The 13,668-nt window shown below is 39.5% G+C and overlaps 1 protein-coding gene across 1 annotated transcript in view; it reads left to right on the top strand.

Moving 5' to 3' along the window:
* Positions 1-1,637: 1,637 nt before the first annotated feature.
* Positions 1,638-13,668, top strand: part of LOC110373189 (ski oncogene) — a 61,591-nt gene continuing 49,560 nt past the window's right edge. The window contains exon 1 of the mRNA XM_049846311.2: positions 1,638-2,956. Coding sequence (XP_049702268.1) covers positions 2,153-2,956 — 804 coding nt within the window. The 5' untranslated portion in view covers positions 1,638-2,152. The remainder of the gene's footprint in view (positions 2,957-13,668) is intronic.

Raw genomic sequence — 13,668 nt, 5'->3', positions numbered from 1 at the left:
CTGAAAATCGTGTTTGAATTAGCAACGCTATTTTCATTCTTTTTCTGAGCCGTTTAATTGAAATTTTAGTGTAGTTTGGCACCTAATTATGTAGGTGTGTAGGTAAGTATACAAAACAGACTTATGTCTGTAAAATCCTAAATCAAGCTATTGATTAGTTTAGAAAAACAGGGTTTATTAAAAATACTTAGGTAACTATGTGTGCGTGAATTACAATAAGTACTTACTTATTTTATGTATAAGCTTGAAAAAGATATCTTTCATAAAATATGGTTGAAAACAAACTAATCTTAACGGCTTTGCGATAAAGTTGAAGTTTGATTACCGACCGTATAATTTATAGCACGACTTCTTGCTTCCATCATGATAATAGACTCTAGCTTTTTAATAATAAGGTTGAAATTGGAGTGGGTGATATTTGTAGCGATAAAAGCAGTTTTCACGGAGCTCTGTGCGAGCAGAGTAGACGCAGCTGCCCCGCCCTCCCCGCGTCCCGCGCCGCGGCTCCCCTCGCACCTCGCATGCCCCGCGCGTGTCGCGGCATCAAAGATTACGCAAATTGACCAGACTGGACACAGCTATTGCTGGAACTTTTAACAGCAAAGTCGCAAAGTGAAATATTTTTAATCTTTAAGTTAGTACTAGTTATTTGTTAGGAAAATACGTTAGATGTTTTTTAACTACTTTTCGAAAGTTTATATGACATGAACACGAGGTAGGTAGGTAAGTAATTTATTAATGTGAATTAAAAACTTTTGTGTTTCCATAGTTTGATTCAGCGTTGGCTCTAATAGGATGCAGCTGAGAACCAGTGTTTTACATGGAGCGAATGCTTATCTTACTGCCACAACCCAGTTACCCGGGCTGCCCGATTGCGGGCCCTGGAAAAACCCCTTGGTTTTCAGGCTTCTGATAAAATGTAAACACTGCCACAGATGTTCAAATCATAACAGGGACCCACCAATTTAACGTATCTTCTGATAAGAGGAACTCGGCATGACAGGATGGTCAACCATTCACGAACAGACCGCGGCAAGTGTGGTGGACAGTTGCAGCTGTTTCTTGACTACGCACGTTTTGGTTCGGATACTATTATTTAAAGGAATAATTGGACCTTTTGCAGAGCATTTATGTATTAACGTAATTTATAATTATTTATACCTACCGGTATTTATTCATTATATTATTTATACAAATACAATTAGGTACAGCAGACAAAAAATATGTTTGTTTGACAACAATCACAACAACAAATATTTTTTTGATTGTTGTATAACCGTTTTGAAATATGCTAATTTATTACTTAAAAAATATATTTTCCATTACGAACATATTTTTTAATTAATTAAATAAATTATTTAATGAATTTTAAATTATCGATATTAGTCAAATTCTTGAAGTGATTATCAAATCAGCTATTTATTTATCAATGTTTACAAAATCTTGGGTTTTTTAGTTTAGTTATTTTAATTTATCTAATGATTGATATATTTATATGTAATGTTTACCCATATTTTCGAACTTCTCCAATTTATGCTGAATCTATTTACGGGAAATCAACCGTAAGGCAGGTGAAGTATTTCCAGCGAACTATCTGTTTATGATAGTCTATGCGGCGGGCGGTCCGCGGCTCGCGCCGCCATTCTGGATATTTTGACGGGAAGGTCGGTCACGTGACTCGGCGGCGGGCGCGGGCGCGGGTCGCGGGGCGCCGGCTAGACTCTCCAGTAGCCGAGCCATCCGTCTGCTGCTTTGACTGCGGCCGGTCGCCGGAATCCACGCCCCAGTCTCACGCGTCCGCATCTATTACGTACCACTTTGTTTCGATGATTCGCGTACTTTTTGAATGCAGCCTGCTGACATTCTACGGATCTTACATTTGCAGTGCGTGGAGTGCTAATATTTAGTGAAAATGTGCGTCTGTTTTGTTTCAAACTGAGGTTATTTGCGTATTTTTTGCACGGGTGTGCGTGCGGCGACGGGGCGGAGAAGCCGGCGGTGAGCGGCGTTCGCTCGGCCGGGCCGTCGCGACGGCACACTCGGCTCGGCAGACATGTTTCGGTCGCGGCCGGAGCGCGTCGTGCGTGCAGGCGCGTAGACTCGCTCTTGTCATGCGCCTGCCGAGCCGCAACGACAGTGGGGGTGATCGAACATGGATGTAGTGACGCCGCACATCACCTCCGTGCTGAAGACATACCAGGCGAGCGCGCCGCGCAGCCTGCAGGGCCCGGGCTGCGGGCGCGCCGAGCCGTGCGGCGACGCGCCGCCGCCGCCGCCGCCGCCCGCCGCGCCGCCGATCCTGCTCGCCGCCGACACCGTGCTGGGCGAGCGCGGCGAGACGCTGCTGGAGGGCGAGCCCATCTCGTGCTTCAGCGTGGGCGGCGAGCGGCGGCTGTGCCTGCCGCAGATCCTCACCTCGGTGCTGACGGACTTCACGCTAGAACAGATTAACCGCGTGTGTGACGAGCTGCAGATCTACTGCTCGCGCTGCACGCCGGAGCAGCTGCACGAGCTGAAGTCGACGGGCGTGCTGCCCAAGTCGGCGCCGTCGTGCGGCCTCATCACGCAGACGGACGCGGAGCGGCTGTGCGCGGCGCTGCTGCACGCGCCGGCCGCCTCGCGCCCGCACAAGCTGCCGGGCTTCCGCGTCTACCACGAGTGTTTCGGCGGCGCCCGCGGCGTATGCGCCCTCGACCTCAACTTAGTGCAGTGTTTGGAGTGCCGCGCGCTTTACTCTCCGCGTCGCTTCGTGTGCCACTCGCACGAGTCGGAGCACCGCACGTGCCACTGGGGCTTCGACTCGTCGCGGTGGCGGCGCTTCCTGCTCGTGGCGGAGGAGGAGCAGGACAAGGACAAGTGCGCCGCGCTGCTGGACGAGCTGGCGGCGCGGGACGTGGCGCCGCCGCCGCCGCCCGTGCACCTCAAGCAACAGAGCCTGCCACTCAAGCGAAAACAGGTATGTTGCGCTCTACTCTACGCCTAGTTCACTTTACTATTGCTTACAAACAAAATCGATTGAGTCTTTGTCCGACTTTCACCGGCCGGAGCCCTGGTACACGCGAAGAGGCGTCTCATGGAAGTGGCTGTATATCTCTTTCACTATCTAGCCTTTTCAGTTTACTATAGTTATATTCGCAATTGATTTTCACTCAAGTCATGTTTATTTACCCCAATTGGAGTCTTATTGGATCGTTATATATTCACCATCATAAAGTATCGTTCTTCAATCATAATACCTATTATAGGTCTGTCTGAAGTTCAACGCAATGAAAAGGTAGGAGCTAGATAGGTGCGCTATTCATACAAAAACAGATAGGTAGAACCTGACAAAGGCACAGCGTCATTGAGCCTTTCGAAAGCGCTATTAATTTAGCTGCACCGTCCATTTAGATGACGGCACATTTCCGCGTCCATTGTGCTGGTACTGCTGATTACCATCAGTGATACTCCGCGGCCATGTACTGGCAGATAAATAGTGTTATCAGCGTCGCCCGGCTAGTGTCACACAAACATGTGCAAGTCGATACCTACTCATTGTTCGAGTGACGTGCAACCGCTAAATAATTATGCAATGTGAATTGATAAATGTAGCTGATGTATACCTACATAATGTGGTAAACAGGCGATTGAAGCCACCACAATAGCAGTCATTACCTATTTACACCTTTGTTTTGCAAAATAACTAACCACAACACATTCCACTAAGTTTTTTATTTAGAAATAAAATTGGATTCTCCTGTTTTTCCCGCATTTGTATCTATATCCGTATGATTAAACGATTCAGTATTTTCATATTAGAATCTTATAGGATGTAGAGCTAAGAGGATAGAAAACAACTTGCCAATCACTTGAAAATCTTCAGTACGAAAACTATGTGAATGAAAATCTGTAACAGCTGCAGTAATGCCTATGTTTATCGACAGAAGTTTGTTTATATTTATTTTGTTTGTATTTTTAAGTCTGCGAAACTGCTATTTGTTTAGTCTGCTAGTTTAACTACAATCATTGTGAAAGGTCACTGCGCCTGCGACTCGTGTGCACTAATATCTAACACCGCTTATATTCATAACTTTATAGTATTAAAAAGGCCTATATTATTGTTAAAATACATAACACCTAGCTAAGCCATTAAAAGATATTTCTAATTAATCAAATTACGAGGAACTCGTGTAAGGTGGGTAAGGCGTAGGTAAGCCTGCTCATTACGTATTAAATTCTGTAATTAATTTCTGTTAGATGGCAGCTACGTGTTTCGGCGTAATGGTAGTAATATAAATTAGTAATGATTGAACGGTTTTCATGTATGGTGGGTTGGAGCGTTATTTTCCGTGTGATTACCTTAAACAAAGCTATGACCAACATTGGGAGTGTCGAGACTCGACACAGGCGTTTCCTCGTGATAAATCCAACTTTATCACTAGCGCTTTATCCTTCCCGATGCACAGACGTGACCTAGTTTCTATTTAGAGCATTTAAAACAAGAGTACTAACGGTCCAGACAATATGACACGACCTTTGCCCAATTTAGCGATAGTACATAATGGTTACAAAACATGATAAAGGCGTTTTTGTATTCAGCCAATTCACCGCCATTTTATGTTTTGTCTGAATAAATTGTTTTAGGTATTATTGATTGTAGTATCGCGGGTTATGCAAAAAACAACTTTATCGGTTTGATAAAAATACATATTTGATGTGCCGTGTAGTACCTACCTACAGGATGGATTGTTGGAATAAATACAAATGGATTAATCAGGTTTATACTGGCTTTATCGTTGAAGAAAATTAAAGATTGATTTCATCTTTATCCAAAGAAGTAGGGAAACTGTTAGGTAGTAGGTGTTAGGTAATAAAGTTTTAGTTTAAAACATTCTGAGAAGTTGATTAACGACACGCAACGGTCGTAGATAATAATAATTCGCATTGTTGTGCCTTAATTAACTAATTCGTTAACAACTTGGGTGTTCCCGGTTACGTCAATATTATTTATGGCTCCTATTAGACAATAGTTATTATTATTTTAAAACTATTGTCACACTCTTCATGTGGCTACATTCACTTTAGGTATCTATCATCATCAATATTTTTTTATACAATATGAAATCTTTCGCCTAATAAAGCAAGGTCAAAAATAAAACAAATTGTTTTCGGTTAATTATTCAGAAATTTTTAGCTTTAGTATTTTTATGGCAATAAAAGATGCATTTATGAAGGATCGTCAAATAGGATGTGAAGAATCACTGGAAGTGAGTGGTCTGAACACTGGATTCGTGTTACGTAAATTACTCAATTTAAAGATCTGCTCATCTGTCTGTAGATCTTAATAATGCTGCAGTTGACTCACTAAGTACTAGAATCAAATCCTAGTTTCCATCAAATAATTTGAATACTTAATTTAAAACCTTACACAGGTTTTTTCAATACAGTTCTGAGATTTAATTAACGGCTGAAGGAACAGTAATTGATTTAACTAAACCTCTCTCAGTAATTATCAAACTGAGACTAATTAAAAGCCTGCCCAACCTCGTAAAGTCCAGCAAAATTATCGTTCACGTTGTGTTGTATCAGTAATGGCTACCCATAGAGATTACTTAAAGCCTATAATTTCCTCGATCAAAAACCGATACACCATTGATATTACGGTAGCAAATTACGATTCGATTGCTTCCATCAACGATACAAAAACGAGTTACGGTTATCTTAAGTGGCTGTAACTGTGCTGCACGTAGTCTTCACTCGGCAGACTGGCGGACTTACCATTACACTAAATACATACTTAATGGAGCCCTAAGGGTTAGGTTAGCAAATAAAACGGGAATTATTAGAACACATACGACCGCAAGAGTTAATGCTTAATGACTAACAGATATCTAAACGTCAGTTCTGAATATGGAAACCACAAGATGTCAATTTACTCACGCAAAAAAATCTTTAGGTCTATATTTTGACCCCTACACGTCAATCGAGTGCCACAATAGATCCCCCTGGACGGAAATTCACCCCTGGGATCAACAATGCAGGATGAAGAGGCGCGCTAAACAATGGCGGTCTCGTTTTACACGCGGTGCGCTCCACTCGGGCGCAGGGAGTAATTACGCGAGCGTGTCATGCGCAGCTCGACGCACGCGCATTATCTTTCAAGTAATGTTAGCTGTTCCGGCGTTGCTTGTGTTATGTGGGACAAAAGAGCTCCGTAAACGGGTGTTTTTATATTTGTATAAAACAGCCTTTTCACCTTTTGACAAATGACAGATTTTCCGAACCCGTTTAAAAAAAAACACCTAAATTATACATCCATATTAGATTAGATTTCTATGGTCCTATCGTTAAAAGTACTCATACTGATTAGTTTGGCAAAAACCTAAATCATCTCCACAGCTCAGAAAAGCGGATGACTTATTTAGACAATATGTTTGTTGTCCTGAATCCAGATTCCTTTCAAAAAGACCTTAGAAGACACGTTTTGGATACATATCCAATTTATTTGGGTTTCATTAAAGTGAAGCCAAGTTAATACATGATCAGTTCACAGACCATACAAATGGTTTAAACATTGTTGGAGAACGCATCGCGCCATTATTCTTCGGCGCTCGCTCCCACATACCTTTCATTGTAATCGAGACGGGTGCGGCGCGCAATCAGCGCTAAACTTCACCACTTACCATTCGTAATAATTTAGCCAAAATGTGGTTCTGCCCCTTACGCAATGCGGTAAAGTAAAAAAGGAATGTGGACTAACTGAAAGGCGCGATAGGAATGTACTTAACAAACGGAATTCCTAAAAGTGGTTCTTAAACCCTGATTATTTATTAGATTCAAAATGGCTTTGATAACTATTGTTTGAGGCAGTCCCGCAGGTTTAGCAAGGAGATAAATTGAAATCAGACAAATTACCTTTCAATCGAGTGCCACAAGGCTTAGGTTTCAGTTCACAACAATGAATTATTTTATTATTTTTATTTTTATTATTTTTGCTTTAGGTTTTCAGTTCACAACAATGAATAGGTACAACTCTTTGGTATGGCTTTCAAACGTAATCTGGTAACGCAGTTATAATTTACAATGAAGACTAGGATCATAGCATAGTTTTATTACGTTCTCAGCCACTGGCACAAACGTACCGAGCCTCAAGTCTCGAGTAATTGACAGTTCACTGCTTCTAAGAAACATGGATGATTGCCTTTCCCTGTAGAAGTGTTCAACATAAAGCATGGTCGCATAAGATGGATATTTTTTGTAACATTTGTTATAAGATAAAATGGTTTTAGTAGAAGCCACGCTTGTCAAGCATGTTTCTAAGTGAAGGCCAACATTGGTAAAGAATGATTCTTTAACCACATAACTTAAGTCTGAAAGTAAATCTGTTCGACAGAACGATCACTTTTTACGAGGCTTGATCACAAGGGCTTCGCCGCAGACTGTCAGTAGAGACTCAAGGCATAGGTGGCATCTAGGACCTTTTATTGTCGTTTGGCCTTATAATTTGAGACGGTTGTTTACCTTCTGTATGTTCGTGTTGTGTAGCTAGTTGCTACAATGCAACAAAGTATTCCGAATGTCATGCGAAGTGAACGGAGCCGCGCCTGCCGCGAGCGCCAATCACAGGCCGCGTCGCCTCACCTCGCCTTCCACGATTACTTGGTCAATGTTCTGCGATCTGCATTCTGTAATTAGTTGGATCAACGGCACTTGTTCGAGCTTCCATCTTCATTAAACGCGAGCGTATTCAGTTTCCATCACGGCATCACGACTCAACATGCGATATTTGGAAGCAGTTTTAGTACCTCAGTGTCAACGTGGGCGTACCAATGAATAAGGCTATAACAATCGTTGGCTTTTCTCTGCGAATTCATTGTTCTACGGCAGCAATAAAGGAATTATACGGACGTCCGAAAATACGCTCATAGTTGAACGTTAATTGTGTTACGGCTCAAAGTATCCCGATTTTCCGAGCGGGTGATTTATAAAAAAAGTTTGTACGGCGAGCAACATTGTCGCCTAATCTTCGAATGCCCTCGCAATTGTTGGGATCTTTGTCCGCTGGCTTAGCGCCTACGCCCGATATTTTCGTGAAGTGAGTAAAAGGCGCGCGTGTAAGTAATCGAGGTAGCTACGTAACCCTCCCTCCGCCTCCCAGGAGTTACCGGGCTCGCCTGGGACGGGTGCCACGGGAACTAAACTGTCTTGAACTCAATTCCAAGTCTACAAGCTGAAAACTTCTGGCGTATATTGTAAATTGATCCTTATTAAGTCTCAGGGTTTGATCCTTGAGTGCTGTGAACCGAGTGAGTTGTATTCCCTTAGGCTTAGATTCTGATGTAAGCACGCGATGCGATTATGCGATCATTCTACGCTATGTTATGATTCAAGAAGCTTAGGTATAAACCCTAACATTAGGTATGATCTCTACTAATATTATGAAGTAAAGTTTATTGGTCTGTATAATCGAATGTTCTTTTACTAATAGAAAACTAAACTATATTTGTAAGTGTCAAAGCTATATTTTATGTGGCGTCGGGAAATAGGTCCCCGTAGACGCAGGTGATACCGCGAGAATCAGTTAGTACTAAAATGAAAGCTTAATTTAAACGAGACTGCTTAATCTTGCTTTACACGAGGAAGCTTAATCTCTACAAATTGTTGGGCTTAAAGTTGTGTGAACCCGTGTAAGTGTTCAATTATGATCAGTGGTAGTAATGAGTGGGTAGCGTATGTACAATGTAGCCCTATGTATTGTACAAGCCCTCGCGAGGGTACTGGTCGCGCCGCGGGGGACTGACGTGTCTCCACCGCCAGCAAAACAACACTACACCAACTATTTATTATTCACAGACACGCTACCGCACTCACGAGAATGCTAAACGACATTGAACTGTACAGCTGATTCTATTCTCGCTTCTTTATGACCTTATCTTCATATCAACCTTAATTTTGCCACAAACTCTCCATTCTTACAAACAAAATGAATCAATTCGCTTGAAAATTCACGTCAAGCAATAAATAATAATGCGTAACACTTGATATCTCGGACACATTTTGCGGTCAAATCGAAGTTACTACGTGGTCAATTAAACAAACTTGTGGTTCACTTCTACTATTTTAACCATAACACGTACGCTTATAGTTTACCTACATTTTATTATGTCTTATCTCAGTACACAATAGTATTTTACTCAACGTAACGTGCAAAGTGGTTTCCCACACGGCCGAGGTCAAACGCGCAAATATATCTGAAGTTAAAAATAGTCTATATTTAGTATGCCAACCCTACCCTACACTTCAAAGCATGCAAATTGAATGCGAAGCATATGAACGCGGTACATTTACTTTGCATAACCCAACCGGTTTCAGTATCCACCCTCTGCACACAGTGCAACGCAGACAAAACATTTCATAAAACTTGGTCGGATTACGCGCGCTATATGTATCACGGCCGAGTAGAACAGCTAGATCTGGCTAGAAGTCTTAATGGCTGGTGCTTTTAAATAGACGACTCCGTGATTTGGTCGGTTAGCTCGCCTAGCAACGGCCGCTGGGTGATTTGTAGTTATGTTTATAGTAGCGTGAGGGCGACAAGCTGACCGGAGTGGTTTCAGTTTTTATTTCAACGCTGAAAGTGCTCGGAAAAACATTTCTAACATTATCACCGGCGTAATTACAGTCGTTCCGATTATATTGAGCAAGTTGGCTCGTGCGACGCACTCGGAACGTCAAAAAACATCTCACAGGTTGGATTAGAGAGGAAGGTCCATGTGACAGCGAGCTCTTGTAAATTATATGGCTTCTATTCTTGTTCTATTAATGGGCAGTATGTTTAAAGGGAAGCACGCGACCGTCCTTACGTTGAAGAGTTAATAAGTAAGCAAAGATAGGAGGGAATGAGGTTAGGACTCGGTAGTCAACACATAGAGTAAACACGGGGTAGGCATGCAGACGTCACTAGTGCATAGTTAGAACGAAAAGTTATGCAAAGAGTCATGTATTGAAAATAACCTTTTCAGGAAAATGTGCTCACGATGTTCACAAATGCATATTATTTTTCTTCAGATGATGGTTCCATCTCCTCTTATTGACTATAATTTTAGGAGCCGAAATTGTACGGATGTTACTCCAAAGATAAGTTCAGAATACTTTATCAAACTCGACACAAAAGTGTGAATTTTAATAAAAAGAACACGTTTCGTTTATGGCGTCGTGCAACGAGGTGCCAAATTGACCAATGAAACATACATAAATACATATTTACGATCGTAAATACTTGTGTAATGTTATAACTCGACAGATGAGCTTAACTTCGAGATTCGTGTAACTTTAGTTTTATTTCTGGATCTTATTTTACTGGCTTGATTTGGAAATTGATGTAAAAAATATATTGCGAATTCTTGCTTTTGATATTCTATACACCTAGTTATAGATAATCTTTCAGGGTATATAAAGATACCAATATTATGTAGTTGTCCTAGTTTCTCACACAAATTCGCTAATAAATAGTTTTCTTTTATCCCAAATGTTTCGTCATAATATTGTATATGTTTAGCAGATAAATCTTATAGATCTGATACTTGGCACGCGTCGCCGATGATGAAGATGAATGGAATTATTAACAGGAAATTCGCCTGAACATCATACAGTATTTGTTGTTGTCTCTACTCTACACATCTCATTTTGTTTTATTATTATTTATTTCTGAGAAGAAATTAGATTTGGTAGGTTTTCTATACTATGTTAACTACTTTTAATTTATGCCTGATTTTACAGGTTCATTACAAAATACATTCTAAGCTTTATTTTTGCCTTTCTAATTCAAAATATACCATTTTGAGCTTTATTTTTGCCTCATTCAAAGTGTAAATTTAATGTAATAAATAAAATTAAGAATAAACAAAGTTAATTAAAGCGACTTTAAGTAATTTCAGCTTTCGTTAGTAATATAACACATTTTTGGATGACCTTTCGGTAGCCTAACTTTAAGCATTATTATTTATAAAATTTCTGCTACTTACTTATTTAAACTTTTGCGTTAATTACTGTACGACTTAAAAAAAATTCTCTCCACTTTTTTGGTTTAAATTAAAATTACTTTGTTAGCGCTTTCATTATTTATATCCTATTCATTTTAAAGCACTTAGGTACTTGGCAGTTACCTAATTATTTTACTTAATAATAACATAATTGTCCAGTGTTACTAGGATGAATAAATTAGTAACACACTGTGATTTTCTTCTAAAAAAAATATATTTTTTAATATAAAATAAATCATAGTTTAAATGTAAGTAAATTTTAAGATAAAATTTTAAAAAATAGATAAAACACAGCGACATGGCTCGCTGGTTTAACAAAATATCCGCCTTTGTAGAGTTTTGTCAGTAACACAGACCAGCTGTTTGTAATAACTAATTAGATTCGTAATTATCACAGTATTATGCACGGTGATATTAACATAAATTACCTATTTTATGTTAATTTGTATGCGTCGGAATCTTTAAGTTACAATTGTGGAAAATAATGAGGCGTTCTACCAGTCGTTGTTAGACGATATTTAATTCTGGACACTTGTATGTCTGTTTGCCACATAAAGCAGTCAAATTAAGTGTTGGAAGCCATTAATAATGAAATTGTATACGTTTATTAGGATAACGAATAGTAATGATAACTATGTTAACAAAGAAGAAATTATGCAAATTGAAATGTAGCACCTGGAAATATAATTCCTACTTGTGGGTTTTACGCAAATGCTTCACTATTAAGCAGACACAATTCTGTAAAGATTTCGGAACATAATGACTTCATCAAGTAACAAAGAAACAATTATCTATAATCTTCAATTACGCAATGGCATCCATTGTGGATGGCGCAGTTTCAAAATAGCACTTTTTGCTGCACACTGTCTTAAAAAATATGTAAGTTGTAACAATATGTAAATATACTAGGATGACCTCAATCTCACTTGCGTACCTTAATTTCGAACTTCCAATACTTAAAATTAGACTTCAGCAATCAAATGACTATACGCCTATGCTTTAAATAAGGTCTAGAATTCTAGACTGTTGTTCTAGAAACTCACTCCCGTTGTTAGGTCATCAATGTAAATGGCCGATTTCTCTAAAATATGTGTACAAATAAATTAAATGAGTATTTATAGTAGTTTCAAATTTAGACTTTTGCGATGCTATTTATATAAACGATTTCTGTTTAAACGATTAAATTAATGTGTGCCAGTTTCTTTGTACGAGTGCCGAAGTGCCGATTAAAGAAGTTATTTTCAGTTTACAAAAAATATTGTATGAAAATAGTTAGTGGACTTTATTCAGGCATTTATTGAAGGTTTCTTCTGCTTTGCGAATTATTGAATTCAAAAGCTGAATAATTCCGATAAATAAAACAAAAACACAAACGAAATACAAACTGACTTCTACATTACTGTTGGAAGTTCTGTTTAAATTCAGTTAATTATTTATTTGCATTTATTTCAGCAATAGAACGTTGTCCTACGTCATTGAAACGGTCGAGCTAATAGCACTGCACTGAAAAATAACCATTTTAATGGAAAAATCGTGTTCATTCAGTGAATCGAAGTTAAAATAAAATAACCTTTTGAAGGCTTCTATCGCCACCCCGTATTGCTTTCAAAGCGAAACAAAAGACAGCACGTTTTTATTTATTTTTTATTTTTCAGTCCGTTGCTCTTTTTTGATGAAAGCGATAGGTGACGTCTGGTCGAAAATGGGCAACGGATCGGTGCATTGTATTTCGTTTGCTACCTTTTTTGTACCAAGCATTTTTCCTGTATTGTTCTCCGTTTTAATTTATTTGTAAGGCTCTACCTGAAACTCAAGCGTTTGAAGTGTACGTCTATTTATAGAAACTGTTTCATTACTGTAGGCACTTCAAAATGTAATAACTGAAGCCTCATAATATCAATGACGCGTCAGTCTGTCTGTCACAATCGTTTATAATAAGTAGGGAAGCCATTGCCACCCTACTCACAGTGGAGACGTGTTTCTGAAGCTGTAACAACTAACGCCCATTATTTTTTACTTACACAACTATTTTGACGTATTTTTTTCCTAAATAAATCAGGAAAGCGAAAAAACTTTTCCCCATTTTTAGAGTAAAAATTGGCTAATTATTGGCAAGGCTGTAATATAGATACGTGGTTAGAACTTAGTGTTACTTACGTCATCTCTAGGGGATGTATTTTTTCGTATACTATTATATTACTTATTATATTACAAGTCGACGATATACGGAGGGAATCATCCATCTTGATATTTACTAACATAACAGTCGTTACTTCGGCATATCACCTAAGGATTCATCTTTCATTTTGTCCAAGAAGTCTGTTCAGGTTTTCTAGCTCTATGTGCCTTTGAGCACAAAATGTCAGCTCCATTTGCTGTCCGAAGCGAGCGCAAACTGCTCCTTATAAGTCCAACAATGCTATTGCGAAGTACCGACAACTTTGGTCTAATGAGTTACCAAGAACGTTCAACAATACCTAGAGAAATCTTTGTCTCGAACTAATGGAAGGGATGAATGACGAAAGCGTTAAGATAACGTTGGAAGTGTTAAATATCCCGTCGATGGCGACGACGTTCCTTGGAGCACTGTTCATTCTATTAAAGATATTGAGCGTGAATTTATGCGCAGCCAGCGATTGTAGCGAGT

Source organism: Helicoverpa armigera, chromosome 18 (genome assembly GCF_030705265.1).
Source record: "Helicoverpa armigera isolate CAAS_96S chromosome 18, ASM3070526v1, whole genome shotgun sequence".
In the NCBI taxonomy this organism is placed as follows: domain Eukaryota; kingdom Metazoa; phylum Arthropoda; class Insecta; order Lepidoptera; family Noctuidae; genus Helicoverpa; species Helicoverpa armigera.
The sequence above is the reverse complement of the archived record's forward strand: the minus strand, read 5'-3'. Positions and strand labels throughout refer to the sequence as shown.